Source organism: Olea europaea, chromosome 7, assembly GCF_002742605.1.
Source record: "Olea europaea var. sylvestris chromosome 7, O_europaea_v1, whole genome shotgun sequence".
In the NCBI taxonomy this organism is placed as follows: domain Eukaryota; kingdom Viridiplantae; phylum Streptophyta; class Magnoliopsida; order Lamiales; family Oleaceae; genus Olea; species Olea europaea.
In genome coordinates, this window is record NC_036243.1 from 23999854 (window position 1) to 24012057 (window position 12204).

General features: G+C 33.2%; 1 protein-coding gene across 1 annotated transcript; it reads left to right on the forward strand.

Annotated features, from left to right (window-relative positions):
• The first annotated feature begins 841 nt into the window (after positions 1 to 841).
• Positions 842 to 6166, forward strand: LOC111397526. The gene is made up of 7 exons (XM_023024502.1): positions 842 to 1421; positions 2890 to 3052; positions 3575 to 3775; positions 3853 to 4098; positions 4469 to 4616; positions 5232 to 5460; positions 5544 to 6166. Exons 1-7 carry the CDS (start codon positions 1076 to 1078, stop codon positions 5879 to 5881), a joined length of 1671 nt encoding a protein of 556 aa, XP_022880270.1. The 5' UTR covers positions 842 to 1075; the 3' UTR covers positions 5882 to 6166.
• Positions 6167 to 12204: the final 6038 nt, after the last annotated feature.

The window sequence follows — 12204 nt, forward strand, 5'->3', positions numbered from 1 at the left end:
TTAAAGTCCTCGAGCCTGCCCCTTCAGTCCTAAGGTAGCTATTCTTATCCTATGATGACTCCTATATACTTAGGACTCTAACCCTATCCAAATACATTGACACTTGACTCCTACGAAGACTCTATCTCAAATACGTCACTATCAGGTTATGATTGGACTTACAATTGTAGTACAAGTCCAATACTTCTTTCTGGTACAACTCCTACGAATAAGAACATTCGACTAACTTAATCTTAATAGGAGTGCAGTACCTACCTCTATAAATACATGCATTACATTCATTATTCATGTACGTTTTTACATAATTTATAGTTTATAACCTCACGCATAAATCCTTTTTCTGACTTAAGCAGCGACGATGACACACCTCGACGCCTTTATTTAAGGTATTGGAAGATCTCTCTCATGTTCATTCCTAGTCATCAAGCTCGAGAAATCGATAGATACGATTTTTGGTAGCATCACAACCTAACTAATCTTCTTGTAAGTGCATACCCAATTATAACCTAGATCTATTTTTAAGTCTTGTTGATAGAGCAAGTTACTATGGAGACGAGAGAAAAAGGGAGACATGTTCATACCCTCTACCTCTTCCACGAATTTATATTGTTTAACAAGCTTTATATTCATTCGGATTGTTGTCAATGATTTAATTTTAACACAACCTCAATCTAAGTTCCAACAAGCCTTATCACCATTCTCATTGTCTAGTTCTTTTGGATTTTTCCTTTTCTTCCAATATTGTTCTTTGTTGATGGTACTATTCCTCTAGCGACAATGATTTTTCTTGACGATAAATTTCCTTTTATTTTTTTATTTTTTTATTTTTTATTTTTATTTTTTTGAGGTTCACAGATATCCGCAGTAATGGTAGAAGTCCAAAATGACCACAGAATTTTTCTTTAATCTAATAAATACTCTACAGAAGAACTTTTGTACTGAAATCGCATCTACGATTCAAACGAGTAAACTCGGCTTTCTTAGATTACCTCGGAGCGGAGAAAGATTTCTCGATTCTGACATTTTCCAGTTTTAAATCTCCAGCCTGAAACACCACGACGCACACTGTGTCAAAATGAGTATGAGATCCGCCGGATGGCGACGGCGGCGACTGTCGGTACACTTTTTCCTGATCTCAAGTGCAGTGTTCACTGGCCTGGGCTTATTGATCCTCACTCTTAGGTCCATCGATCCGTCCACTGACCTTCCGATCAAGAATACCGCCATTCAAATTGTTGAAAAGGATGAAAATCTTTCCAGTATGATCGACAGAACTCTTAATAAATCTGAAGATGCTAAGGTTAAAAAGGATGTCAAAAATTGTGCAACGGTGGAAGAGATGGGGGAGATCTTTAGCAAAAGCTATCGGGAGGAAAGCCTCAGAGTGAGAAGAATAATTCAGAATCACTTTGCTCTTAATGGTATTTATATTCATTTTTCATATGGTTTATGAATTCGCGCTGATGTTATTATGTGTTCATTGTTTCATTATCAACGGAAGTCATATTTTCCAGAGCGGATGTATGATGTACTTGTCACAAATTTGATGCCTCTATTGTGTTTTAAAGGAAGATATATTTTTTAGGAAAGCTTAGTACGATATATGAGCTAATTGCAAGGAACAAATAAAAGTGATTCCTGAATGTAGATCATATCTTTAGTGCTTGTTTTATGAAGATTTAGTCTGCAGCATGAGGATTGTGCCTTGAAAGAAATTTCATAAAATTTTAAATCCCAAGTCCCAGCTCAATTATATGCCACCAAAAACATGACAAATGCATTTCACTTAGAGAGATAGAATTAAGAGGTAAGAAAACATGTCATAATGTGATGGTGGGTTTTGTACTCGTTTTTTGCTACCTAAACTCCCACCCACATGCAGAGATGGATAATAATGGATAAAACTGCATGACTTGATGGAACTGATGGATATTTATTATATGCAAGTTGCAATATATTTGTCTGTTTCGTATTTATGTGGAACCGATGGTATATGTTTGTGTTCTCGATGAAGGGTTACAATGGCAATACAAAATTGGATTTAAACGTGGCAAAGGGCAAGAAAACACATGGTGATTTAGTTTCTAAAAATCTGGTTTTATCTTGACTAAAGTATTAGGAGTAGGTAGTTATTTTGTAATTCTGTATTGATTGCCAACTTTGAATTTTTTTGGTGGAATTTATCATAAGGAACATGCTATGAAGTCGAGGAGAAACACATAAAATTAAAATTTTAGAGCATGTTTGGTCTTTTGCTTATAGTGAAGAAACCAACTTAATTTGATGGTATGATTCTTGATATAACTGGAAAAGGTAAAAAGGAAATCATTTGTTTAATTATAAGCTTGGCGAAAAATTATATTCAATTTTTTTTTTTGGGGGGGGGGGGGGGGGGCACATAAAAGTAAATTTGACTTACTTTTAAGCTTAGCCTAGCATGTTACAATAAAAGAAATTATTTCCATAGAATGACAAAACCATTTTTATTTGTTTTTATCTCCCTAGTGGGATTAAGCTTTACATTTTCTATATATATGCTAATGTGTTAAGACTTTTTCATTTGTGCCTGTTGGAGTTGTTCCATACATAGATGTGATCAAGTAAATAGTTCTACTAAGGAATGGATTTTATTGACTTGGAAAATTATGTCATGTATTTGAACATGTCCTAAATTTTATTTTCATGTACAGAAAATAATTTTGCTGAACAATTTTTTAAATGAACAAGGTAGATTATAAGCTTATATGGAGATGTCAAGGTAGATTATAAGTTTACATGGAGATGTCATGAATTCAAGATAAAAGTTTCTTAGCGGATTAGAAAAATATGCTTTCATGGAATTAGCATAATTGAAGATCATGTGGTAGTCATGACAAATATTTATTGAAGGTGCTTCAAGAGTACGAGGAATCCCTCCAGATCAGTTCTGCAGGCATGGTTTTGTGATTGGAAAAGCATCAGAAGCTGGTTTGGGTAATGAAATGTACAAGATGTTAACTGCTGCAGCACTGAGTGTGATGTTGAACCGGTCACTGATTATTGGGCAAACCAGGCATATTGGTTCTTTCTCAAGCCTTTCTATTTGATTTTTGACTTTGGGTTTGCAAGTTATCAAGCCTTTTGATTCTTTGAACAAATTTAGCATTCCCTTATCTATTAAAAAAATATGTTTTCATTCCCTCAGAAGAGAGGAAAAAGAAACGGACCTCATCCCTGACAACCTCCCCTCTCAAAAAAAAAAATAAAATAAAATAAAATAAAATAAAATAAAGGAAAATGAAAATGGAAATGGAAAAGAAGGGGGGGGGGGGGGGGGGGGAGCCCTATCACGGTCAAAATTGACAGTCTTTAGTACATTTGGTTCTTCAATGACTTTCTAATCTATTCAAGTAAACAAAGTATATGGGCACCAAAGTTCTAGTTTGCATTACCCAACAGAAAGCAATAAAATGCATTCAACTATGTCTTCTATCCTTATCACATGGAAAAATGCATCATATTATAGCCTCAAAGTAGTGTCATAGTTTCATATTGCTTGAAGTAGCTAATTCTTGTTTCATCTTGTGACAATCAGGGGTAAATACCCTTTTGGAGACTACGTCTCCTATTCCAACCTTTCCTTCACCTTGAAAGAAGTCAAACATTTATGGAGACAACATGGTTGTCTGACAAAATATGGAAGGCATCTAGTGATGAGGATTGATGATTTTCAGAAACCAGCACGAACGAATGTTCTCTGCAGCAATTGGAGAGAATGGGATCAACCTATCATATGGTAAAATGAATATTATAAGTGTAAGTCCTTGTTCTCTGTACATAATTGGAAAATATTCATTATATCTCATTTTCCAGGTTCCAAAATACAACAGATGCTGTAGCTGCTCAGTTTTTCTTAAAGAATATACACTCTGAAATGAGAAAAACTGCTTCTAATCTATTTGGTGTGCCCGAGAATCTTGAACTCAGGCCTAATGTATTTGGAGAGCTGATGAGAGTTCTCATATCTCCTTCTGAAAATGTTGAACGGGCAGTTAATTGGGCTCTTAATGATGGGGCTGATCCTGATATTGCACTGCACATGAGGATGCTTATGAATGGGTAGACATCTATTTTACAGCTGCTTATCTTTTTTTCGAAAAAATGTATGAACGGACAAGTTGCATTTTGATGGTGCATTTATAGTTTGCTAAAAGAACATTATATATATATATATATATATATATATATATATATATATATATATATATATATACACACACACACATGTGTGTGTGTGTGTGTGTGTATGGACAAATGAGAATGAGTAAATCCCTGAGATTACTCGAGAATACCCACATTGCATATCTATCCTACTCTCTTCTAAAATATTGTGAAAAAAGTAACATATGACCTGTGTTTATCCTTCCGAGATCTTGTGATTTGCAATAGATTAATGACAGCAGCATTTGTCAATCTGCATCTGTTGCAGGTCTGTGAGAGCAGTGCAGGCAGCCTTGGGTTGCATTAGAAGAGCTGTCAAAAATCTGCAATTGATATCCAAACCTAAAGTGGTTTTAGTTTCGGATACCCCTTCTACCGTGAAGGATATTGCACGAAATTTGGCTGAATTTGCAGAGGTAATAGTCCTTTACCACATTGCAAGCTATTATGAAAATTTCCTGCTTTCTATGGAGTTATTCTTGTTTCTACTTCTGAATATGCTATGTATCCCCTTGAAACTTCTCCTTTGCAAATACAAATGGTTATGCATTTTCAACAGACCCAAGTAAAATCCTAAATAAAAAATAGTCACGTTTGTCCCAAGTTAAATGTGTTAATGTCCTTTTTGGGCATCCAAATTAATGTATACTTCCTAAAATAAACACTTCTGCTCTTTCTTTCTCAAATTCACTTGATGAAATAATCAGGCAAAAACACTCCTCTTAGTCCTGCCTAAATTGTTCTGCCATGTCGAACCAAGTGCTCTATTTCTGGATCATACAATTCAATCTCCAAGCTTCTCTTGGGCATCGTTAGAATAAGCTCACACAGTGACCTAATTGACCTCAAAACTTGGAGAAGTTTTTGGCTAGGATAAATCTTTTAGAGGAAGCTTTTAATATATTTCCCTTTCTTTATCTGAGGGGATTTTATAGACTTTACTTTGGAATTATGCTTAAAACTTGTTCTTAGTTTATGATATAAACGACAGAACTACAATGTTTGAGTCCTTGTTGGTTTTGCCTTTTTAGGTTCTTCGCTTTGATTATGAACGTTATGGAAATATCTCCGGAGAAATGTACAAATTAAATAACGTAAATTTTAGAGTGAAGGATTGGGGTCCAGCCCCCAGATGGGTGGCCTTTGTCGACTTCTTTCTTGCGTCACGTGCAAAACATGCTGTTATTTCTGGGGCTAACCGACGTGTTGGGACAACTTATGCTCAGTTGATTGCAGCACTAGCAGCGGCTAACAGACTCGGTACTTGTCATGACTTCAATTCTGGTGTATTCACTTGTGCAAGTTACTCTTTTTTCTGACAGTTTCCTCTTGTTTTTCCACAGAAGAGAATTCTTCGACTCTTCCGAGCATTACATTCCTTAGTAGCTTTCATAGCAACTTGCTTTCAGACGGTTTAAGATTTCAGGTTGGATGGGGTCATATATGGAACAGATTCGCCGGTCAGTTGAGTTGTCACAACCAGCGTAACCAATGTGCATTTACCCCACTTCTTCCTCCTGCTTGGTGGGATGGACTTTGGCAATCACCTCTTCCACGCGATATCCGTAGGATGGAAGCATATGGGATTCGACTTTCAGGTTTTGGAACATTTAATGATGACCGCTTAAATTCTTTCTGTAGGTCTAGGAAAAATGTGGTGGTTACTGTTCCTTTAATATAAGCATTGGGAGTTTTTTTCCCTTGGGATTCACCTAGTATCATTACGCTTTTTCTAGATTTGTTAATTCTTTCAGATTGTTTTATGCGTTATGCTATGCATATTAACACTGTTGTATATCTAGCTGTGGAGACTCTTCTGTAGAATTAGACAATTTCTAAAAATTCAGAGACTAGTTTGAAGGTGTTAACCTTTCTGGGACGAAATAGTACGAGCAAAAACGTGTATTGCATGTTTGGTTTGTAGTACGCAACATGGAGAGTATAATGATCGAGATTTTAGCGTAAATCCGTTTCTTCCGCTACAAGAGTTCTATCTATTCTCCTCATAAAATATGTTTATACATATGTGTGTGTGTGTGTGTGGTGTTTGATGTACATTTTTATGTAAAAATGCATTTTAAAATAATAAATTGATGTGAAATGTGTGGTTGAGAAATAAAAAAAAGTTTTTGATTTATGTGTACTATTATTTTAATAAAGAATGTGTTATTAAAAAGTAGAGAAAAAAAATGTATTTTGAAAAAAATGGTTATCAAACGAGATCATATATATATATATGAGTTCTGCTGTTGGTCCAAGCAATTTCAATTCATGGAATTCAAATCAAGGGCTGAGGTGTGGTGACACCTCAACCTCCTGTTTTTGAGTTGGTCCACAAGCCTGGACCAACAGCTATATATATATATATATATATATTTTTTTTTTTTTTTTTTTTTTTCAATTAAGTTACTTATACAAAAGTTGTTTCTACCTTTGTTAATAGATGATAAGGTGGCATATATTTTTGCTTTTAATTCAAATCAAGGGCAAAAATGGATGACAAATAATCATCTGTGAACAAAGGTGTAAACAATTTCTTTATAAGTAGCAAGGTTCATATTTTGTGTATAAAATGGTGTACACAAAGCATTACATCCCCTCACAAAAAGGGGGCTCACATACAAAAAATATTTATGGGCCTCCCTTCATGTGAGGAGGTATAATCTATTGTGTAAACCATAAGTTGTACACAGAGAATAATCCTATTTTTCAAGGTGTCTTTAGTTGGAGTTTATTTCTTGTTTGCATTTGTACCTCTCTTATTCTTCCCTTTTTTGTTGAATAGAAGCAATTATTGTGTTGATACTTTACAATGTCTTGATCTCTTCAAGTTTAACACAATTTTCAACTCTCAATGGCTTCCAAATAAAATTTTAACTAAAATTTGTAAAATGGACTTCAAATAAAATTCCAAGTAATTTTTTAAATAAAACTTATGCCACATTCAAATTCAAACAGAGATAGTACAACCAATATCAGCCATAGGCAAATCATTGATACAAGTAACAAATTGAGAACCACCACTTGCAATTGACCTTGCTAAAGAATTAGTCACTGAGTTGTTTCGCGATAAACATGATTGATTTTGAGATCCAAATACTTCGTCAACTCCATTATTTCCACCCAAAAGTGATTAAGGTTCCACGCCTATTAAACCAATGCTCCACTAACAGAGGGTTTCCATCCTAACTTCATTAACACCCACGAGATAGCAATAATAGAGACCCAATTTGAGAGCAAAAGCTTCAGCCATAGAATTGGTAGCCACATGAATGCAATGAGAGACCAAAAATCAATTTTGCAAGCCAATCTCTCAACGCTACGTTTCTCTTTTTCCTAATTTTGCAAATATGATATCGCCTAATGATATATTTAATGCTTATTTAATAATTTATCATCATTATGCTTAGGACCTGTTCGATAATGATTATGAGAATTGATTTTTTGACCCTTAGAGAGAAAAGTGGGTCACACCTATGAGTGAAGAAATAAAAAATGATAGTTGGAATAGTGAAATAACGGTCAAAAAATTAATTTTTTGAGATGAAAAATTGCTATCAAATGAGGGCCTAAAATATGTTGCAGTGGGTTATACTTTGAACATCCTAAAAGATCGACATGCCCATTAAAGTTAATCGTAATATGCATAGAATTCAATAAAACTTGAGATAAACTATATGACGTACTTATTTTATTGTTTGTTTATAAATTACTAACTTGCCATATAAATAGAAACTAGGTAAGTTCTTGAAATTTGTCATGTTTCTTTTCCAAGTTATTAAGTCTATTTAAGTTGATTAGCTGTAAATAAAATCAAAGTGGGACTAAATAAGTTAATGGACGCAATTGTTTGATTTTAGTTAATTTAATTAGCGTTAGTTATTCATAATAAGACTTCATTAGGATATAACAGTCAAGAAACTTGCCTTATTACTCTTATACGGTGCGTAAGTATATATGTGTATGTGTAACAAAGGTTCTCTATGTATATGTACTTATATTATATATAATAAATGGATAACTAGTAAAAACTATACCTATCATTTATACTCATTGCGAAAATGGTCTCTATCATTTCAAATTTATCATTTATACTCTCATTTCAAACTTTTTTTTCTTTTTGCAAAATTGGTCTTTTCCATCATATTCCGTTAAATCCTTCAATTAAATATGTGTAATTTGACACAAAACATTCCTATCATTTGTTTTAATTGCATAAATAGTCCCTATCGTTTTAATTTTGACATTTGAGCATTCAGATCAACATTTATTTGCTTAAAATGTCATTGCCTCCATTTTTTCCATTATAACATTATAAAACAGCTAATTTATCATCATCTTTAAATAAACAAGGAGAAGAAAGAAGTAATACAAAAAAAAATAAAAAATTCTAACTAGAGTTTCTAATTTTTTAAAAAGTTACAAACAAATCTCATGTAAAACAATTTAAAGCATTATAATAAAAGAAAAATATTGAGTTGCGCTATTTCCATCCACACTTTTTATAAGTACATCCATTTTGAAATTTTTTTAATTATATTTTAAATCCTATGTAAATTTACTTAAATAGACATAAACATAATTAAATAAAAATACAAAACTCTAAATAGATCCACTAATTTTTACTTTCATTAAATTATCCTAAATCTTTTTTTTTTTTCTTTTAGAATTTGTGTTTAACTAGTATCCTAATAGTTTAAGAAAAATTACATGAATATAATTAGGGAAACTTAGGCAATACTCTAAAAAAATTGACTAATTTGATTACTACCCTACTAACTGATGAAATCATATAATTAGCTTAATTAAAACATTCTAGAATTACAACACCACCCAAAATCCAAATAAATAGTTCCTATTCCAGAGAACTCTTAGAGAGAGATTCTCCTCACTTACTACTCCACTTCTTCTCACCACATTTCAGAATTGTACCGAAATTGTTCTATTTGCCCTGAAAATGTGAGGCGGAGTGCCACACCTATGAAAAGTGTGAGTATGAGATTGTTATGAAGATAATGCTCCAGATGCAGAAGATCTGTGATCATGAAGCCAAGATGAAGGGCTCTTAGAAAGGCGAGTTGCCCATTCCTCCCATCCTCAAAACAGCCGATGCTTGACTCTGAAAGATTCTGTTAATCAAGATAATGTATCATTTGAACCTTCACTGAATTCAAGTTTTTCAATATTAGGACGTTTATGGAAATTTTGAGGAAGAAACTAAACTGTGGGCAGTGATAGTCTTCGAAGGACTTAATTTGAAATTGTTTTGGTGTTATGTAAACATGATTACTAAACTAGTCTCACTTTCCCCTAATAATCTAGTTCCAAATAAATTTTACACATTTGATGTAAACTATAAGTTTTCTGAAAAAACTGTTGGTATTTTTTATTCTTCACGAGTGATTATTAGTTCAACTTTTATTTAAGTTTATGATAAATCCGTAACTTTGTCAAGGCTAGATAATGTCGTTACTGATAGGATGAATGATGCGTTGTGAATATTTGCATTTTAGTACAAATTTTCCCTACAGATTCTAATAAAGAAAAATGAATCCATAGTGTTAGGGATGTATTTAAAATGAGATGAATATATAAATTTTACGTGAATATATGTTATTTAAATGAATGAATTTAGTAAGGACAAGATTAGAATATAACGTGGATGTAAATAGTATTTACTTAAAATTTTATTAGGGATGAACTTAGAGTGTAATGTACTTATAAAAAGTGTGGATGAAAATAGCGCTACCCAAAATATTTTATTTTCCCAAATAACCACCCTACCCTTACCCCCAGTGCAGAACTAGAGAGTTTTTCAAATCTGCAAAATGATTTTTCTAATTTTTTTTCTTTGAAATGGGACGATTAGGCGGTTATTTATATATGCGAATAGTATAAATAAGAGAGAAGTACAGTCCTTTTCTCTACAATGGCAATTTGGTGGTTAAAGGCAGAATTGTAGGAAAGAAGATGAAGTAGGGTGAGGTGAGGTGAAAAATAAGGTTTTAAAGGTCAGTGATTGTGAGTGACACATATAAAAAATTTGAGTATAATAGGCAAAATAAAAAATAAAAGAAAAGAAAAAAGGTTTGAAATTGTAACTGCAATTATTCTTTTTTAATTTTGGATAATTTTTACTGTTTTCAGCGGTTAAACTAACTGATCTTAACGAAGAAAGGTTTCAAACAAGGGGTTTTCTGTAATTTTATTATATAGGGGGTATATAGCGCGTGGATAAGTTTCTCGAGAGTTTTCTGCTGTTTATACTTGATGTGAATTCACGTAACAATAATAGCTCTGAGACCCACATAAAATTGATCATAATTCAAAAAAGCAAAAATCCTGGGTTGAAGTTTAGCTTAATAATTTATTGAATTAAGGAACCAAAATTATGAAAGAACTTGAACCCTTAATTACAAAAAAATATTATTGTTGATATGAATTTGTTGACGTCACAAAAATGAATTCTTTGATATGTTGGAAATTACATTAAATGAAGAACAAGAAAAGCAAATCTTACTTTATTAATTCTCTCAATAATGTGTTGTTTTTTACAATGAAAAGAATTGATTTTATTTATAGTGAACTCATAAAAGCCTATTTAAAACGGAATTATATCAAAAAGATACCATAACAAGAGTTCTATAAAAAATAGACTTCTAGGAAAAATCTAAAAATAAAAAATAAAAAAAAGTAGCGCATCCATAGGATCCTATTTTCTATGCAACATCATGTTATCCGACTGGCTTCTAATTTTGTTTTATTGATTTCAATGCGTCCAACTTGTTTTTGCCTTCATGCCAACATGAAATCTTCGTTTTTAACTTGTTAACTTCAAACTTTTGGCCTCCGTAGCTTGAACAAGTAAATGCATGGCTTCATTGATCATATTTGCTCGCAATCTCTTCATTGGTTCATCTTCAAGTTGAGCCAAATCTTTGTAAGCTTATTGCTGTTGGGAATCTACTTATAAATACACAGCGAAATTTAAAATAATTTTCGATTCCCACCAAGAATCGCCTTTGTGTTTAGATAAAAATTGTGATAAGATTGTACATTTTTCAGATCTGCAATCTTTCTGCTTTTCTTTTCGTTCCATCAACCTTGATTCGCCACCACAGCTGTCCAATTGTCCAGCTTCCAACGGTGATCCACACAGAGAATAAGATTGCAGCTTCTAGGGTTTTCTCTTGTGCCAGTAAGAATAATGAAAACCATGTGGACCTCAAACCCTGGCTATGTATTTATATAAACCCAAACGGGCTCGGCCCGCTCCGATCCAATATTTAATTAATCCAATTAATTAAACTCGGTCCGTGAATTAATTAATTCGGGAATATAAATAACAAATCCAATTAATTAATTTATCCAACGATTGTTAAATTAACCAATTGCCTATTTGCAATATTCCAATTCTCTTTTGTGTGCGACCCATTAGGTTCCCGACCATGATGCCTAACGACGTGAAATATTATTTTGATCTAATCAAAATTGATAAATTAAAACACCCTTTTAATTTATCGTCAATTCACACTCGCCGTCCCTGATTGACATCTAGCAATATGTCAGGGCAATACATGTGACGGAAAATGTCACGTGGTATGACAAAACCAAATTCGTTCGTTTACCGTGAAACTATAATCCCTTCGTCAATATGATCCGATCAATTACGAGATATGGAATTGTGTCAATCTCGATCATCGATCATATCTTTCACTCCACTATTAAGTCAAAAACTCATTTTCGACTTATGAGTACACCTTGGCCAAGGATTTCGTTATCGACTTAATTGAATGAAACGCAGATCATAATCTCTTACTATCTAAGAGTAACAAATCCTTTATTGATCAATCATAACCTTCATACGACTCTTGACGTACCCGAACAATGTCGTATTGGCGGCCCTTTTCAGAGCAACACCAACATCGCCAAAGTATGACTGTCCTCATATAAGGTACCATGACGACCTCAAGTCAAAGGACCAATTCCACTACCAAACGTTAG